The following is a 20950-nucleotide window of genomic DNA, read 5'->3' as shown; positions in this document are numbered from 1 at the left end:
CCGCTGTATTGCTCCTGGGAAGATGGACCTGCGAACAAATTCAACGGACAGCTGAGTTTTTTTTCTGGGTGAAAAGCTCTGCAATTAGTTTTGGGGAACTTTGTCGATGTAATCATCGTCATCGATTCTGGAAATAGGTTGCTTTGCATAATGTGCGTCAGAATGAACTGTCCTGTCAAAGCATGGGTTCGCCCTGAGAACGAGCTGCATCGAACACACCTCGCTTGTGATCATCTAAAATGTGAGAGCATTTCAGACAGAGATGCCACACTATGGCTCCTTATAAGCTCCACTAACTGGAAATGGCTTATTACAGCAGAATAACTGCTGCTCGAGTACTTGAAGTGAAAGCACCGGAGCGTTTCGTCGAGACAGCAGCAGCAGCAACGAAACAGCACCGTCCTGTTTACTGTTTGTCAGCACCCAAGCACGATATATTAGGATTTAGGAACATGTGTTTCTGTTAAATGTAATTTCTCTACCGCCACTGTGAATGTGACATTACATCATGCACGGTTTTATATTTTCTGTTTACTTTAATAGCCATGTATGAGAGACAAAATGGCCTCAACTAAAATTACAGACTCTGGCCATACAGCAATTTCGATAATGTGATGAATTGTGCAACCCTAATCTTAACTGCATATTACTCCAGTGATTAAATAAATCCATGTCATAACCATTTGAAGTTTTCAGTCAAGTACTTAAGTAAAAAATACTGATTCTCCAGTTCAAGGAAAGGGTTGACACAATGATCAAATTAATATATGTTACAGTAATCCTTGTCAGTTTGAGGTCCAGTATTAAATAGGGCGGGAATTAGACTTTCTTTTTCTTTTTTAAAAGAAAATATGCTGCTATTATGATTAATGTGCTTTATGTGCCTATTTTTTAGGATCATGATGATTTTTTATAGGATTTTAATTAATAAAACGTTATAATGAGACAAGTCTTAAACATTTATTTTGGGTGAATTAACTGTCACATTAATTGATTAATGAAAATATTATCTTTACAATTATTGATAAATTAGTCATTAGATTAGTCAACGAATCAAAAAAATCGTTAGATTAATCATTTAAGAAAAAATCATTAGTTGCAGGTCTAACTATGTTTATTTTTCAGCCGATTTTTATGAGTCATGTTTAAGGGTTTATGATTAATATGGAGTAAGAAATAAAATGTTTAGCGTCTAACTTGATGTTCCACATAGATCATGAACCTGTGTCATTGAAATTGGTTGAGAAATTAACATCACTGTCTTTTTATCCAGAAAAAAACCAAAGCTCTCTTGTTTACAACTACTGTAACAGGCTAGTCTTTCCAGAATCAATATGGCGGTGATGTTGACATACAATTTTAAGGCCAATGTGGCATCTACATATATCTGTCTATGGTCTGTAGAGTTCTAGATGACCTGGCAGCAGCTGTGTGGGGTGGGGGTACATAGCAGACCCTCCTTGGGGCTTCGGTGGATGTTGACGGACAGAGTCTTGTCGCTCAGAGGCATCTGCAACACGCGGTTCTTCATGTTCCTGTGGTTCTCCCTAGCCAGGTCCAGCTCTCCCAGCCTCAGCGTGCCCGTGCAGGGGCCCTCCAGCAGCGGGTCGGCCAGTGCGTCTCCCAGCGGGGGCTGCTGGTGGTACAGGTTCCCCCTGGGCGAGGGGCCGCCCAGGAGCGAGACTTTATCCAGGCTGCCGGTGGAGCCGCCCATGCACATCCTCCACATGGGACGATCCTGGGTGTCCCCTCCGACAACGCCGCCACCGCTGCCGCCACCGCCGCCTCCCCCTCCTCCCCCTGTCAGGTTGTGGAACTGAGAGCTCAGGCACAGGCTCATCAGCTTTAGGCTTTCCACCAGGCCGCTGGCAGCTTTGGCTGTTCCTTTGCCTTGGCCTGAGCCTGATCCAGGACTGGCACAGTTGGAGGGACTGCCCTGCCCTGACCCTCTTTTCTCTCTATCCTCTTTCCTCCCGCCTCTCTCGTGTCCTCGTCCACCTACAGATGCAGTGTCTGGTGGATGGTGACTTTCTGTCTCATCGTCACTCGTCTCTGAGCTGGGTGTGAACACGGCGACCGGTGCTGTTACACCGACAGTTTTAGGTGATGACATGAGTGTCGACGGTGATGGTATTCTAGAGTTCAGATTGAGGCTGAGGCTGGGTTTGGGTGGGCCGAGTCCACACAGCTCCCTGCTCTCCTCTTCTTCCTCATCCTCTTTATCCTCCTCGTGGATCTGATTAAGAACTGGTGCGCTCATGCGGGACGTCAGCCGATTACCAGAAGAAGATGCAGATGATGAGGAGGTTTTGCAACGAAGCACCACCTGAGCAGGTAAAGCAGAAGGAGATAAACACTTGTCTTCCTCTCCCTCTTCTTCCTCATCCTCCTCCACACTGAAAAGACTTGGACTACGAGGTTTGCAGGGACCCACTGAGGTCAGGGAGCCCAGCCTGAGGGGGTTGGAGTGGGGCTTCACCAGAGGCCTGAGCCCCCTCTCCTGACTCTGTCGTGCAGACTGCTGCTGCTGGCTTGGCGCCGGGTTGTGGTTCTCCTGCCGCTGGCTGACGTCCAGCAGAGCAGTTTTGGGCCTGGGGCCTTTGTGGAGGCTCTCAGCACTGCGGGCAGGAGACTGTGGACCCCCGGGGTGGGAGATACCTGGACCCCCTAAGCCATCGCTGACATCCTGGTGAACATCCACTCTGGTGGGCCAGGACTGCCTGTTAAACACACACAGAAAACAAGGTTTAGAGAATTAAACTGAGAAAAGCAATACTATATTTATTTTTAGATCAAAATTGGAATTATTATGAATTATAAATTTGGAAGCAGCTAAGCTGCATATATAAAATTAGTTGTGGGTAAAAATAGTCTAATAATACAGAAAACGGAACATTTTGGGAATATTGTTTCCAAGAGTTAAATGAGAATACTGATACCACCTTCATGTCTGTGCATCAAGCTGAAGTGAAGCATAGCTTAGCTTAGCATACAAATGGGGAAACAGCAAACTTGATTCTATACAAAGTAGAGCTGCAACAATTAATTGATTAATACATTATGAATTGATTAGTAAATTAATCGCCAACTACTTTGATAATTCTCAGATTCTAACTTGTTAAATTTGAATATTTTCTGGTTCTGTCTGACAGTAGACTGAATATCTGGGGGTTGAGTAAAACAAGACAGTTGAGGACGTTGGGAAACACCAACATTTTTCACCTTTTTCTGACATTTTAAACCAACAACTACTGATTGATTGATTGGAAAAATAACTGACCGATTAATCGACCATGAAGATAACTGTTAACTAGTTGCAGCCCTAGTACAAAGTTAAAAAACACAGCTACACCACTATAGCTCACTTATATATTGCCAAGAAATAATTACAAAATATACTGTACCTCCAACTAATGCCACAAATATAAGTTTGTATATTTCTATTATGGTGTTAGAGGACATATTATTGAATGTTGTACAGAGCCAGGTGAACTTTTCCCTCTTTTTCCAGTGTTTATGCTCAGATAAGATAATTGCTTTCTGACTCCAGCTCTGTTCTTACTCTATTTTTTTAATCCACACAATCTAAAAGAATAGTATAATGTGAATTATTAGTGAGCGAGTGCTGGTGGGCAGATTTTGTTACCTTTGGGCAGAACCAGGCTAGGTAGTTCACGCTATTTCCAGTCTTTATGCTAGGCTAAGCTAACTTGAGAGTGGCATCAATCTTTTTATCTAATTCTTTGAAGGAAGAAAGTGTATTTTCCCAAAATGTTGAACCGCATCTGTCTCTCTATTTAAATATATGCTACATTTGAATAAGGATATTAAATGGGGACAACAGAGGGAATACCAATTGTACCCTTCTGAATTGAAGACAAAAGCCAGATCTTTGTGGGTCATGGAGGCTTTTTTTTGTCCAGTGTAAAGGGGCTTCAGTGTTAACATTTATTTGAAAAACTCTTCAAATTCTTAAAACTTTTTTTTTTTATATAAAACTGAAAAAAACCTGTGATTCCAATTTAGTTCAAGTCAATTAGTTTCACTTTCTCAATAATGAAAATATAAGCTGTTTTCTGCTTCCTTGTAGATATTTCTGGAGGTACATTGGAGGTGTGTTGCTGATCTGCACCCTCTCTTCTATTCTCACCCTGTCCTTCATTCTCAGCTGAGAAAATGAAGGCTTCGTCTGTCCATCTGCTGTCAAACTTGTCTTCTGTAAACTGACAGTGCACAGCCCTGCAGAGGCAGCACTCTGTCTATCTCAAGAAATGTTTGTGTGTGTGTATTTGTGTGTGTGTGTGTGTGTGTGTGTACCTGAACTGGGCCTTGCTGGGGCTGGGTGATCGCGTCTGGCTGTGCTGCTCCTTCTCTTGCCTCTCCCTCAGCATCCTCTCCGCCAGCAGGAAGTATGTGGCTGTGATGTGGTTGTACTGATTCGACTCCAGAGCCCTGAGATGGTGGAGAGAAATCAATTTGAATTCCAAAACACACACAAGGTACACACACGCACACATATCAAGACTAAGATCAACACCGAACCCTGACCATGAGTCAAAAGGAAGTGACGGGGGTGAAGATTGAATTTGACATGGCAACAGCTCGGGACTGACTGCCAGCTGGTTGTTAATGGCAATTAAACTGTTGACGACACTCAATTAAGCTTCAGTTCGACTAGTGGACCATGACGAATTTTTGTAGATTACACAGGAAAGAATAGCTGCATGTTAATTTATGTGTGAGACAGAGGGAGACATACTCAGTTATGGTGTCTCGGTCTGCAATGCCTCCCAGCACCATGCGCTGGATGATGGAGCCATGCTCCTCCTCCGACAGGCTGCGATGGGACACCAGAGGGGTGGACAGCTTGGTGGCCGGGGAGGGGTCGACACCTTGAAGCCATTCGTGGCCTTCGATCTCATCGAGGGTCGCTCGTTTCTTTGGGTCCCTCTGCAGCATGTGGGCTATGAGACTGGAGGGAGTCACAGAAGAGATCAGTGTTATGGAGGAACTACAGAAACATCTGCTCAGTACTCTAGCAGTGTTTAGATATGCATTAATATTCCTTAAAACTAGGAAGACAGCTTCACTAAAACAAGTCATGACTGTACAACAAACATGAGGCAGGTTTTAAAGTGATAGTTCACGTTATTTGAAGTGGGGTTGTATGAGATGCATATGGATAGTCAGTGTATTACCAACAGTAGATGGCAGTTGACACACCCACAGTTTTGAGAAGCAGAGAGGAGCATCAGTACAGAAGCTAAGCAATATACTGCTGTGGACAGGGCCAGAAACAAAATATATTTTAACCACTTAAAACAGGTTAAACTAAAAGAATTGATATAATTCCTTTCAGAAAAAAGCTGTCTGACTGCAAAGTAAAGCAGTGAAAATATAAATATAGTGTATGCTGAAACTGATATTGATATTTTTGGGTAAACCTTTTAGAAGTAGCTAAAATACATTTGCTGATCGTGTCCACAGCAGTACATTATTTAGCTTCTGTGCTGGTGCCTGACCACCATCTACTGCAGCTAATACACTGGCTTTTGGGGAGAGCCTCATACAACCTCGCTTCAAATAATCTGTACTTTTCCTTGAGGGAACCTCCAGGTTAGCCAAACTTACATCCACCACAGTTAACAGAACAACCTCTGGTTGAACTTTTACCCACTCTACTTGCCATCATTATAATCATACAGTTTTGCAGTGATATGAGGGACTATTTGACATGCTCACTTTGAGTTTTACCTTCAAATAATTTGATTAAGATAAAGTCTTTCTTGTGCCATACCATTCCCCCTCTCCACTGATTAATACAGTGATATAAATGATGAAATAGCAGCCAGAAAATGCCTATGAAAAGCAAATAAAGCCATATTATTAAGCTCTATTACCTATTACTAATAATATCTGGGGACCTCTAATAACTTGTAATAATTGAGGAGATCATCTGAGATCATAATCCCAAGTGAATCTGCCATGTCTGTAATTTGTTAAGTAAAGCTTCCACTGCAAATTACCTACCTAATTTCACAGAGGTGTAATATTAGCAAATCAGCATCTATGTGATTAGAGATCTTATTTGTTGTCAGACAACTGAACAAGTATGAAATTTGATCACGACTGATAACATGTTGAAAAGCAGTCTGTCAGCTATACTGATGTTTAAAGTGAGTGATGATGACAAAGAACATTAGCTGCAAATGTGTGTTTATGCTCGTAACACACGCAGAAAGTAGGCAACACAACTCTAAACTATAATGCTGATGTGGCTGCGTAGAGCCAGGACATTATATTCAGGGATAAGGTCAGTAAATTCAAGTAAAATACAAAGTTTGCTTATCCCATGTGAATCCACAGCATGAAATACAGAAGTCATTTCTAAATAACACAAGGCCCCTTGGTAGTAATAGACCCATGCAAATAGTATATATGACTCAAACTCAAACAAACTGAAAATGATACCTATGGCTGCGATGTACACTGCATTTATATGATTGGATGTTATACTGTAAGTTAGCTGACTGATTGAGCCAGTGATTGTGAAGCATGAATGAAGCAGCTCAGTCGATCAACTGATGCAAACACAATTTCAGTGTTCTACCTAAACTAACTCTATGCCCCATAAATGTGGGCAAAAGTTTGAAAAAAGGCCCAAGTTATGATAAAGCAAAATAATCCTTGGAATAATGTGTTGATAATCATTCAAACAAGCTATCCAACTTCTGCATTTGTGTTTGCAGTCTCGCTAAGATAGGTGTTTAACACCAGTGACTGAATCATTCACACAAAATAGGAAGAGCGTTTGTTTCCTCAAGGCCACATGGGTGAGCGATTTGTCTGAGAGATCAAACAAACAGCAAATGAAACAGGAAGTGTGCCAATATTTCAAACACTGTGTGCAGGTCAACATAAACTAATGAAGTCCTGCCCAAAAACAATGTGTGTTTTCAAAGCTCCAGCCACTCAAAATGTATTCAGAAGCTCTTGTGTTGCCCTGCTCTGCCTTCCTCGATGCATCGTTAAATCCTCACAATGTTAAAAATAGAGGGCCGATTTTGAAGGGTGCATTAGATACACTTAACGCAGCGCTGCATCTCTGCTGGAGCAGCTGACTGCAGCAGCGAGTGAAAAGCAGGACAACGAGGAGGCAGCGGCAGAAGAAGAAAAAGAGAGGCCGCTCCTCTTTTCTTCACACATCTAAAAACATGAAATATGCAGCACCTGCAGAGTACTCCGTCCATCTGTGTGGTATGTGTGTGCAGCGTGTGTGTTACTCACTCTCGGCATGCATGGGAGATGTGTGGAGGCACCGTGTATTTACAGTCCATGATCATAGTGAGCGTCTCGCTGTCGTTAGCCTCCTGGAAGGGGGGCTGACCGCACACCAGCATGAAGAGGATCACCCCTAGACTCCAGATATCTGCAGAAACACAGAGACATGTCTATTGGTTCACACCAAAACTAAAACTTCATGTAAGTTTTTTAAGGATGGCTACAGAAATGAGAAAAATAAGGATGACAGACCACCAAAGTGAAGCTCATACATACGTCCTTTCTGCTTAGTGACCTAGATATAAAAAAACAAGAGCTGTGCCCCCCCCCCCAGTTCAAATGAAGCATGAATCATATTCGATCAGAGCCATTTCCATAAATATGTACTGGCTTAGGACACATCTGTCTAACCAAGGATGAGGCTTTGCACTGCTGCTTGCCGCCGGCGTCATGCTCACACACACGCACACACGCAACCCCCACACAAACACACGGTCGTAGGAAAGTGGGTTAACGTGTTCATCCCTCAAAGCTTCATACAAATGCTAATTTCATGGAACAGTTCTCTTTGGTCTGATTATCCCGTTTTTAAAAGAGCAACTTTTCGCTTTGGGCATTCTCTGCCGCTCTGGTCAGCAGGATGGTCCACTGACACACATTCTGCACTCATATGCTGACTATGAGCAGAGACTGTAACGTAAAAGCATGCAGTTTCCTCAGCAGTATGTTGACCCCTTTTTCACAACGACCTTGAAAGATTTGGGGCTTTACATGTAGGGCCACAACAAATGATTATTTTTATTTCATCAATTAATCTGTCAATTATTTTCTCGATTAAACAATTAATTGTTTGTGTCAGACGCATTGACACATTGTTGTCAGAGAAGCCAGTATTTCACATTGATATTTCCTTAATGTCTAATGACATGTCTTTTTTGACTTAGTACAGTAAAAAGATTCCACATTTCTCCTTTAAATTTAGTCATCTGACTAATTCTTAACGATCCCCTCCACTCAAAAATGTATTTTTGATGTGTGACTATAGTGACTCGTATCTGTGCACAGTTTGTCATTAGAGCAGTGTTTTCACATTCCTCTACTGAACCTGAAAATCTGAGATTCAACCGTCCCCAGGGCAAGTCTGACTGGGTGTGTAACAAATACGAAACCAATCACCGTCTATTATGCAAATGAAGGCAGAAAAACCTGAAACCTCTAGTACAGAGCCTGTTGTCAGTACAGACAGCCAGAGTTAGCATTTGCTGTTAGCTGTGCTAATGCAAGCTAAAAAACAACATGTACAAATTAAATATGCTAACTACAATTACTCTGATAAGTCTGTAGGAAGTCACAAGTGTAAGTTTGACTGAAGGTCAAACAAGGCTTTTTTTTAAAAAAAACTTCTGATATGGAAAAATCATCATGTTAAACTAATTAATAATAACAACATATTCAACATACTGTGTCTGGAGGGGAACTTTAATATAAAAGTTTTGATTAATGCAGCTTAAAAGTGCTAATATTGGAGTGTCTTTTTTGCTTTTTTTGGTCCTATGTGTCTAATGATGTGTCACTGTTTGATCAGACAAAGTAAATGTGTGATGTTTTCTATCTAAATATTAAAACCAACCAGAAGTGTACAACACTTCACTTCCTGTAGATGACTTTGTCTCCAAAGACAGAACAAGATGAGTATCAACAACTACCTGAACTGACAGTGCTTGTGTAGCTTGCATCAGTTTGATATATTACAGACTTGTTCTGCAAAAACAGGTGGTAAACTGAGCCTAAGTGGGTTTATCCTCCCCAACACCCCCGGTGATGTCTTCACGTTTCTTTGTATCAGTGCAGTTTGCCAGGATGTGCTGGAGATTTCAATCTGGTGAAGTAAATGTGCCAGTTTGCTGTGGGTGGCAAGTATTTATTGCTCTGAGGCTGCGAAGGAGCGTCTCATACTGCTGATGGAGGGAGCAAACGCTGCTGCAGTCCCCACCACCATCTTACCCCTAGCCAACGTATCCTAGCAACCGTGACCCTGCTCCCTCATTACTTGCGTCAGCGGTCCGCCAAACTTCCTTCCTCGATAACTTTATTTATAAACCAGATGGCTGACACATCTCTCGATAACACAGTTCACGTCACTGCATGTTAGCATCACTCGAGCTAACGACGCTGGCTACTTACTGGTGACAGCTGCGAGTGTAAACATCCCTTTCTGTTTTCCTGCATTGCATTTTCACACCAGTTTGCTTCCCTGAGAAAACCAACAACCACTCCCTTGTGCCTTGACACTGTTAACCCCGAGGCTGGGTGGGCCAAGCTCCGCATCCTGTCCTGCTGATCATTATGCAACATCTTTTTCTAAAACAATCCTCCCTCCTGTGCATGTTCATTATGCACAGATACGCTCTGAATTATGCATGTGCCCAGGATATGTTCTTTGTAATTGCTATTAGGTAAGTTAATTTTTTTTTTGAAGTGCAGCTTGTGCTTCTTGAAGAGGAAGCAGAAATCTATATTTAAATTTCCATTTACTGGAGACAAAAAGGAGAGAGCCCACACACTCAACTGCATAACATCAAAAGGCAAAAGGAGGCAGCCGGCATCTTTTCATAGTACTTATTAGTCCATCATCTGCTCCCATAAGTGCACAAGCATGCCTGCACCGTGTTAAACCTCAGTCATTTCCTTCTGATTTTCTGCAGAAGAATAAAATTCCACATATTTTTGTTTGATTATTTTATTCATTTTATCCTCTTATTTACTCGCTGTTTGTTTTTAAACATTTATTTCTATTCTCAGAGGCTGGAGTTTGCAGCACCTGTAAATTGGAAACTGGAAGAATATGATGAATATTTGCTCTATTTTTTGACATTTTATAGACCAACCAACTAAATGCTCAGTATGTTAAGTTCTGTTGCTAGGGGGTCTCTCTCATGATACATTTTATACTGTATGAATATGAGAGAATGAAGTTTTTGTGCTGGTATAGAACCACCTTTGAGGCACCGTTTTCCTAATATCAATATTGCCATATTCCCCAAAATTCCAGTATTGGTTGGGCTCTAGGCAAAAGCACTTGCCACCTCAGATTGATAAACAAATGTAGCTGTTTCTCTGCTTTTTTGCAGTTTGGTGCGTTCAGCTCTTGTTAAGTGTTTCCTTCTGTACGCTCTGTAGACCTGACTGCTGATGCAACATTCCCCCTCCCTATTTTGGATCACTTCTCATCTCAAATTATTTTCAGCACTTCCTCAAAAAGAGCAACAAACTCCAAACAGGACCGACTCGACAGAGAGAGCCAAGCGAGGACAGCCTCTTTATCTCTGCAACAAACTGGGCTTGTCGCCACCTTGGCGCGTCACCAGCAGAACTCAGCACCCTACAGACTGTCAGCGGGTACCTTGGCAGCGTCGTGATCCCAGGCCAGGTTACCTCAAAGCCCCGAACGTCAGGACGGCTGGCCTCCGTTCAGCATCATACTGCAGCGCTGATAGAATCACACAATATTACATCGCGGCTGGGTGGATAATCCTCGCAATCAAAACATCATCATCTCAGATGAATGAACAATGGTGAACACAGGCAGTGTGAACACTGCAGAGGACAGGACACGCACACTTACATGCACGTAAAATGTCCACAAACAAACATCTGATCTGTCATCTGGGTCAAGTGCTCAGACAGGCTTTTACAGGACAGCTGACCTCACAAACATCCAGCTACTCACACGGTCATCCAGAGCCACACATGCAGTCAAACAACAGAGACTATTATCACTCCACTTTCAATATTTGGGAGCATCTGCTCAGCACAAAGGGGACTTAGATGGAGCGAAGGCAGACAGAAGAAAATAGCCACTGCAAATCCACTCAGTCAGAAAAACAGAAAATGCTTCTCTCTTGCTCTGACGCAGTGGCCTCTGGGTAGACAGAGGGAGGGACTGCTGATGCTTTTTTCTCACTCTTCTCTTTTCTCTTGTCGTTTTTTTTGACGCTTCTCCCCCCCCCCCCCTTCCGAATCTGCACGCCCCCGTTTCATTTCTTTTCCATTACATTTTAATTTAATACCTAAGCTGTGGCTCAGCAAGGATTGGTGCCGCTATCGATGGGAGAGACGACGTCGAGGCTGGTGGAGGAGAGTGTACGCTGCAACCACAGAAGAAGAACAGCGCTCAGAGAAGGCTGAGGAAACCAATTTCAGCTTGATCTGATATCAGATTTTATTATACTGTATGCAGAAAGGCCATGACTGTCAATGAACGTCAACTGCAGCAGAAAATAAACTGCAGGTGTACGATTGCAATTCTGTGGATCAAATTATGGTCTAATTTCCAGAGCCCGACCGATACTGGCGTTTTTGGGGCCACTGCCAACACTGATATTAGGGAGTATAAAATTGATATAATTGTTAGAGATGTACCAATCCACTTTTTTCAGTTGTTCAATGAAACTAAACCTCATTCTGGAAAACTTGTGTAATCTGTGTAATGTAACTTGTGTGATGGCCTCCTTCACATTGTGGGAAACTGTAGAATTTTGAGAAAGGCCCTCATTTGCATAATTTCCCTTGATGCATGGCTTTGAGTTTCTGTTTACTATTTTATGGTGCAAAACTTTTTGTTAGTGTTTGTAATGTGTTTGCTCAGAACATGGTGGTTTATGATGGTAATTGTGATTTTTAGGCTAGTTTAATGTGGCTACAGGTGGCTATAAAACTTGAATTACGGATCAAATATAAATAAATTGCCACCTATAAACATAAAACATAGAAATTATCTTCTGTAAAAAAAAAATCAACTTCATATTGGCACAAACCGGACAACATATACGCTGACATAGACTGATGTAGCTGTGACTGGCCAATAACAGACCTGCGACATTGATTTGCTGATATATTGGTCAGGCTCTAATTTCTAAATGACTAGGTATGCTAACACCTTCTGAACTCTGAGCGTTCCTCTCCTATCAGCTGGCCGATAAAGCTGTCGAGTTGTCTGCAGGGTACATTCAAAGTACTGTAGGTCATATAGCACGGTCAAAGTCTGTGCAGAGATATCAGTGGGTCATAGTTGTAGATAGAGAGTGTGTGAATGTGAAAGCATCAGTCGACCAGGCTGATATACAGTAGAGGACAGTCTGCACCATGTTCTGCAGCTGGGAACAGACTCTGGACCACAAGCATCTGAGCAATGGAGCAAGCAAAGCAGCTGCATCCCAACTATAAGGATCTTACACTCACTGCTGGAAGTACAGAACATAATGAAAAACTAATTTATACATAATAGAGCAATATAAACCAAGCTTTATGAAAGAGCAGCTTCACTGGTCATGACTGAAGGCTCTATATTGCAGGAAATGGCACTTTCAGGTGTTCATAAAATGAAAATACCATACCGCCCCTTCCTGTCACTAACCTTGCACCCCTACTTTTAATTGTAACTGTGGACTGAGATATGGTAAGTGCCTTCAAACCACGATCAGCTCTCACTCTGTCAGTTCATTAAGACTTACCCACAGCAGGGGCATCATACTCGTCCCCCAGCAGTATCTCAGGAGCAGAGTAGGCCAGCGAGCCGCAGGAGGTGTTGAGTTTTTTCCCGGGCTGAAAGCGGTTGCTGAAGCCGAAGTCAGTGAGCTTGACAACGCCCTGCTTCTCAAAGAACACCACGTTCTCCGGCTTCAGGTCCCTGTGCACCACGTGCAGCCGGTGACAGTAGGAGATGGCGTGGACGATTTGGGCGAAGTAACACTTGGCAACCTTCGAGACGAGAGACAGAAATGATAGCAAGAAACAGTCATGTAAACAGCGAACATACAGGTACCTACACTGTTTCCAATGATAAATTCAAGCACTTTTCAAGCATCTTCAAAGTGCATTTCAAGCTTTGCCAGCACCTCACAGCTGCAGTAAATGAAACTTACACACATGTACATCCTCAAAATGCCTTGCTATTTCTCAAACGTGTATCAACTGTATAACACGTATCAATCTAATAAAACATTCCTTCAAACTTTTATTTCAATATGTTGAAGTCAGTTAGGGCTGCAACTAACAGTTATTTCCAGATGATGAATTGGTTAATCATTTTCATGATTAATCAATTTAATTTAAATAAAAAAAGGGGAAAATGCTCATCACAATTTCCTAGAGCCTAAGGTAACATCTTCAGATGGCTTCTTTTGTCTATCAGTGCAAAACCCAAAGACGCTTCATTTACTCTCATAAATGAGAAAGAAAATGACCAAAACTAAAACCATTAATAGATTGTCAGAATAGTTGCCAATTAATTTTCTTTTGATTGACTTGATGATTAATCGACATTGCTGCTATTTCCACTGCACAGTTGGGGAACGCCTCATCTCCTTTCCCTGCTTAACTTGTATTGTTACACTTAACTTTCAATGTCACACAGTTGCCTCCTGGTGTCTGGAATTTATTAACTTTAAAGAATCTGTATGCGCAATGCATTGGTGAGCTTCTAAATACCTTTGAACTGTCCTTCACTGCATTTCCACAAAACAGTCTCAACTAAATATAAAAAAAACTGCATCGAATTCTGTTCCCTGGAGGCTTTACCTTCAGTGACTCTCATCCGTTCACAGGAGAATTAATATTAATATACTTTACTTTAATAATATACTTAATTGATCTTATTTTTCTCTTGGTAGAACTCCCCAGGCCAAGGGCATTTCTGCAGGTAGGATGGACCTAATGGCGACTCTGCTGCCACTGACTCACCTCTTCAATGAGGCCTCCGTCATGCTTCATGATGCAGTCGTACATGTCTCCTCCATCTCCCAGCTCCAGGATGAGGTAGAGTTTGGTGGCCGTGTCGATGACCTCGTAGAGGCGCACCACGTTGGGGTGCTGCACCATCTTCATGCATCGCACCTCTTGGAAAAGGTGCCCCCGCGCCACTGGGTCAAGCTTAGTCTTATCTATCACCTTCACTGCAACCTAGAAGAGCAGAGTAATGAAAGAAACAGATATGATGATTGATATCTGTCCCTGTCTAGAGCAATCAACAGCAACTTTTACATCCTGTAGAGGGGGTTGATTATAGAGTGCTATTTTAGCCAATATTTAATAAATATGTAAATGAGACCATTAAATAAATCCTCAAATAAATAAATGAGGCTATAAATATAGAAATAAAGGTAAATGTAAATATATAGAAATGCGTCAATAGAGTTAAACAGAAATCATAAAAAAAATATTTCAGGGGACTTTTATTTCATAATTCCTCATTTATTTATTTCAGTTTTTTTATTTCCTAATGTCATATTTATTTCCCATTTCTTTTTATTGCCATTTTTTATATGCAAATGAAGGTAGTGTGATTATCTTCCAGATTCAGATGCCAGTGTTTCCAGATTCAGTGGAATTATAAAATAAAATCTGCTAAAATAAATAAATGTGAAACTATGAAATAAAAGTACCTCGAAAATAAATAAAAGTAGTCCTTTGGGAAAAAAGCATATTCATTTATAAATCTATATATTGACTCATTTATTTATATTTACACATATTACATAAGTATTGCCTCATTTATTCATTACATTCCATCGTTGATTCTTGTGGACTGACACACCTAATTGCTGATGTGTAGTGTTGATACTAAAGATGTGTGATAATTATCAAGCAAAAACATTACAAGTATTTAGAGTTCAGCCATGTCAGGCCAGGAGTGCCTCTAGAAACAACATTAAGAACATCATGTGATACTAAAACAAAAGCCAAGATCAACACAACACGCTGGCAAGTCAGTCCACCATTCATCTAAACTCAGAGACATGACTCAATTCTCTACAAGTGGTGGTTGTCACTGTCTTCGGTATGTCTGTCTCTAAGGGTGAGGCTGAAGTCTATTTAGATATGAGGAAATTCCATCTCAGGCATCAGAGCGTTGCTCTTGCATGTTCAGACATGGATGAGCATACCTTCTCTCCAGTGAATACGTGTCGAGCCAGTTTGACCACAGCAAAGTGTCCTCGGCCCAGCGTCTTATCCAGGTCATACAGCCCGGCGATCTTCCCATCATGATGACGTTTGAGCCCCGCCATGGCTGATGGTGGACGCTAGGGGCGGATGGAGCTGCCTTCTGTCGCCTTCTGGTCAGTTCTCCATCTCCTCCTGCGTGGGTTGAAGTCTGGTGAGGTTTGTGGCGGTGGTTCGGGTTGATTCGGTTAAGTCTCTCTAGTTAGCCTCAGGGATTTGAAGGTAAGATCCCCTGCTGGATGGCGACGGCAAATGTTCACGGAGCTTTGTCCTGCCGTGCTGTCGGGGCTCTGCTCAATTCAATTCCATCTTCTCGTGATCTGAGGGTGAAAATGGTCCAACAGGAGAAAGACAGATCAAAATCACCCATTCATATTGGAAGAATAACACTTCAATGAATCAGTACAATAAACTGAGTCACTGCTTTGGTGGAATCCTGTTAAACCCTGAGTCATGAACCAGTCTGATGAACTGTGATCCTCAAGGCAGCATTTTCTGCATGTTAGTCCATCATTTAGCAATTAAATTCATAATAATAGTTACAAAGAGCTTCTATGATTAATATGCAGCTAAAATTAACAAAACAATAATAGGAAGTCACTCGGAGAATGCAGCCCTCCGCCAAGGCCAAATACCCTCTCGCAATGTTGAGGAAAGTAAAACATTTTTTGTGTATCAGCTCTGTGATTTGGAACCGCTCTTAAATTTGATGAGTTCTTCTTTGGCCAATGCAACACCCTCCCACCAAGTTTCAAAGAAAATTGGGCCAGTAGTTTTTTCATAACCCTGCTGACAAACTGTACAGACAAACTTGGTGGTGATAACAAAGAATCAACAGTCGGACAAGCAGCTCTGTAAGGCTGCACTTTCTAAGGTCAGCATGCAAACTAAATGTAAATAAATATTCATCATGGTCAGCATCTTAGTTTAGTGTTTAAGCATTTTGTAATTAGTACGAAACAAAAGTACAGCTGAGGCTGATGGGAATGTTGCTAGTTTTGCAGATATTTGGCCATGAATCTAAGTATTAGATAGATGTAAATTTTGATCTGATGATGGCACTATATGGAAAATCTATGGATCACCAAAGTAATTAAAATTCATCCAGAGAGGACTGTGAATCTTTTCAAAAATTTCACAATTCATCCGATAGTTGTTGAGATTTTTCAATCTGGACTGAAGTACCAACATTGCCAATCCTTAAGCCATGCTGCACACGTGACTGCAATTTATATTACATTAGTATATCAATTAATAAAAACAATTATAATTGTAAAATCCAAGACATGAAAAAATACTACAAACAAACACATCATCAAATATTTGGGGACATCACTGGCCATAGATAAGAGTTGCGTTTGACTCAGAGCCCTCTTGCATGGACACAATTAACTCATGTAAGTGTTGATAAAACTTACATATCTTACTTTATTTCACTGACTGACCTCAACCCTGACCAAGGGTCGTTGATAAGGCTGCAACTACTGATTATTTTCATAGTCGCTTAATCTTTCAAATATTTTCATGATTAATTGATTAGTTGTTTAGTCTATAAAATGTCAGAAAATTATGAAAAATGTTGATGTGCGTTTCCCGAAGCCTAAGATAACTTCCTCAATTTTGACATGTCCACAACCTAAAGATGGTTTACTGTCAAAGAGGAGTAAAGAAACCAGAAAATATTTATGTTTAAGAAGCTGGAGTCAGAGACTTTTGACTTTTTTTCTTAATTACAATTAAAAACTGATTCACTGATTATCAAAAATAGATGGCAATAAATTCAATAGCTGAAAACTAATCAATCACTCATTTCACTCTAATTTCCTCCATCAATAAAGCAGTTGTTTAGTCAATGTAATCAAAACAATTATCAAAATAGTTAGTGATTAATTTAATAGTCAATTAATAATTGATTAATTGTTGGAGCTCTAGACATGACTATTAAAACGACCGGCTCTCTGCAATATTTTGAATGTATTCATCATTAGGGTTGTCTCATTTGATATTTTTTGTCCCTCAGGGGTGAGAAAACTACTATTCTGACCCAGTTCAACACAAAAACCACAGCGCTCACATGTCTGACCCTCTGCTCTGTTCATCAGCAGTGACTGTCGTCATTCAGTATGTTGCTTCACAGCTCTGATTATGAAACAACGCCTCCGGGGGAGGCATGGCATTCCTCTTCCAGGAATCTACCTGTGTGCCAACAGCACCGAGATGGCAAAAAACACACACACAATGTACAGGCAAAGAACATTCCTGGGAGGTGATCCTCCCCTAGGTGTGTCCCACTCACCTGGATTCACAGAGACAACAGGAAATCATAATAACTGTTGCCGGGGAACACGCCTACCAACATAACCAGATACAGTGAGATGATAAAATAAAAAGCGTCTCTAACCCAGCAGCAGTCTGTGGTTGCTCAAACGAAACTATGAAAGCCCCAGAAAGCTCTTTGGGGTTTTTGTGTGATCCTCACTTGGAGGATTGTACCTGTGAGAAAAGAGTGAGTCATTTTTCTTATAATAGGAGGCTGACATCTCAATCTGTCTCCGCACTGTCTCGCTCTCTCACACACACACACAAGTACAGACACAAAAGTAATCTCAACACCGCAGAACTGTTCGCCTGACGCTGACAACATGGAGGTGTTGATGTTTCAAAAACTGAGGCCATGAAAGGAGACACACACACAATCACAGACACGTACACGCCGACAGCTCTGGCACACTAGTCAGGCTGACAGGGCAGGTTAGGTGAGATCAACGTGGGCTGTTGTGTGGTGGTGAGCTGGGTCAAACCAACATCTGGCAGCCCAAATCTAGACCTCTTATTTACCTCCTAAGTGTGTGTAATCACTTTATCTGTTTTAAAGCAGGTAACGGGTGAAATTACAACGTACGACGTGATAAACAGTTTGGTATTTTAGTTACAAAGTGAGCCAGCCCTCTAGCCTCTCTGACATGTCAACATATAGTACAGTGGTGGACCAGTCAAGCATTCTTTGAGGTTGGTTGCGTAACTGTTCCAGGTGCTGGCAGTGTATTGATTTACCAGGTAGCAGCGTGTGCATGTGTGCACACAGACACACGTATGAGGTCAAGGGCCTGTTATAATAGCTGCTTCATTCTCATAACCTGTGAGATTTATGATATGACCTCGGTGATATCAAGTCTCTGGTTGCCTGGAAAATCAGTTTCCTGGTGCATTTGATTAAGATATCAAAGTGTCAAAGGTACCCAACATGCTTCAGATACAAGTTGTTGTTACCAGTTCAACCAAAGACTTTTTATTTTAAGATCAGAGGGGAAAAAAAAGAAAAAATTAAGAGTCAACACTGAGTAGCAGAAATATGTCTAATAATCTTATGACCCCTTGTATGGATCCTGATACCCATGTTGGGAACAACTGCTAACAGATAACAGATACAACTAGAATGCAGTGCAAATATGACAGAAAATATGTTGGTTGTGTATTGGCAAGAAACTGGTGACACAATATGTCTCATGATACAGGGCTTATGATTCAATAAATTGTGATATAATGTGATACTGTAAACAAGGTGATATATTGCTATTTTTTAAAATCTGTTTTTAGGAAATCTGTCATAGTACAAAGAACACACCATCATATGCATGAAATCTGAGTTACAAATTGCACTTTTTTATGTGATCAGACCAGTGAAGATAGATAACAAAACTGCTAGCAGCTGCAGTTTAGATGGCACAAAATGAATTACTGCTTCTTTGCATGTATCACAATATCACAAAATCATGTTTTTGAGAATTGATACAGTATCACAAAACATAATATTGCAATATTCAAGTGTATCGATATTTTATTACACCGCTAATAGTGACCCCACAGGAGTTATGGTTAGACATGTTGCCACCCAGACGGTTTATTCCCAGGAACTACACAGAAGCCGCATTTCAACTGCAGGAGCTTTCCACAGAAACTAGGAACCTTTGGATGAACTCCATGTGTTTCCACTACAGGGACCAGGGTCTAAATTAAGTCCAAAAGTAATTGTTTTACCCCCCCCAAAAAAGTCCCTGCTCTTGGGGCAGTACTTCACAATGGTTCAGGAAGTTTGAGGGTGGGGCTTTCAGCACTAAACATTTCTGAACGGTTGACAAATCTGGATTTGCAAACCAGTTTGGTATTTGTTCCTGTGAATCGGCACATGAACATAAGCTGTGTTTCCACCCAAAGTACCCAGAATTTTTAGTTCCAGAAGCTATTTTTAAAGGGATTAAAATAATACTTCAGAGCATTTCTGTCTGTTTCCACCACAATCAAAAGATGGCAAAGATTAAGCAAATAGTCTACTATAGTAAAAACATCATTTTAACGTGCAACTATACAACAATGATGACACCATGTAAAGCAACAGATATTGTTATTTTCGGGTTGTGTTTCATTCTCAGAATAAATGCAAAAGACACTAACATGCCTTTAGTTCATGGAGGACTAGTTCCTGGGTGTAAAGGTTCTGGGTACTTTAGGTAGAAATGCAGCTCTAAGTTTTCCAAAGGTTTCTAGTCCCTGGGAAAAGTTCTTGCAGTGGAAACGTGGCTCTTGTAACACACACTGTCACATAGATATGAGAGTATAGAAATGATACAGCAACAATGTAGTGATCCACAAGACCACAATAATACTGCATACCTGAAACACTACATTATCTTGTCTGTATGGGGTTATTATGAATAAACCACGAATATGTCACTGTAAACACACTACATAGCGCCACAGGGAGATAAAAGGAACATTAATGGCATCATTTATGTGATAAATATATCTTTCATCACACTGTCAACTAAGTGTAATATCAGAGCATTGTTGTGTTCAAGCTGTGCTGACTATTAAACACTGTATCAGCTATATTTTCGCGGTATAAGTGCTACTGCCCATATGGGACCCCCGTAGTCCCCCTGTACTGTCAACATGCCTGCTGGCTGCATCCACAATAACATGACAGTGCAGAGCAGCCTGCGCCAGCAGCACACATACTGTATAAGAGCTGTGAGGACACGAGCAGCATGCTAAACTGCGCCTCGAAGGATGCGCAGTAAAGAAAAAAGTCCCCTACCAGCTAACTTGACACATATTACTCTACGGGCCCTCAACACCAGCCTGCGTGCGCTTCACCAGTCCTACTTACCAGCACAGAGGGGTCTGAAGCAGCGCCAGCTGTCCTATCTGCTCCCGTTAAACCTGCGGGAGTGTGCGGGGCTCCGGGCGGCCAGCTGCGGGTTTTAACGAGGCTCAAATCCTCCGCTGTTCAGTTTTAACTCTCGGTACCGACTGACAGCGAACCGGCTAACCATTAATCCAATGAGTCCCCGTGTAAGTCTGTCACACTGTCAACTCAACCTCCCTCCGTCTCTCCCCTCTGCCTGCCTCTCTCCGTCAGCTGCGTCAAACCCTCACAGGTATCAGGACAACACAGGAAGTGCCGCTTTCAAAATAAAAGCCTAGGATAAAAGCATTCATTACTTCTAGTTGAATAATTGAAATAGAACTTCTATTTTAATGTTGTTTGATTTATGAGAAGCTAAATAGTATTGCAATATGAATACATTTAATATGTCTAAAATAATAAGAACACAATTCTAATTTTCAGGCGATTATACTTTATCAAAACATACTGATGATTATTATA

At 41.4% G+C, this 20950-nt stretch overlaps 1 protein-coding gene across 1 annotated transcript; it reads right to left on the bottom strand.

Annotated features, from left to right (window-relative positions):
* Positions 1–843: 843 nt before the first annotated feature.
* Positions 844–20685, bottom strand: LOC146312767 (SNF-related serine/threonine-protein kinase-like). The gene is made up of 8 exons (XM_084739283.1): positions 20450–20685; positions 15225–15602; positions 14023–14241; positions 12795–13041; positions 7288–7429; positions 4760–4972; positions 4318–4452; positions 844–2720 (listed from the first exon to the last, which is right to left on the bottom strand). Exons 2-8 carry the CDS (start codon positions 15345–15347, stop codon positions 1409–1411), a joined length of 2391 nt encoding a protein of 796 aa, XP_084595409.1. The 5' UTR covers positions 15348–15602; positions 20450–20685; the 3' UTR covers positions 844–1408.
* Positions 20686–20950: the final 265 nt, after the last annotated feature.

Source organism: Lutjanus erythropterus, chromosome 16 (genome assembly GCF_056507025.1).
Source record: "Lutjanus erythropterus isolate fLutEry1 chromosome 16, fLutEry1.hap2, whole genome shotgun sequence".
Classification (NCBI taxonomy): domain Eukaryota; kingdom Metazoa; phylum Chordata; class Actinopteri; order Lutjaniformes; family Lutjanidae; genus Lutjanus; species Lutjanus erythropterus.
This window is presented reverse-complemented; position numbering and strand designations above follow the sequence as displayed.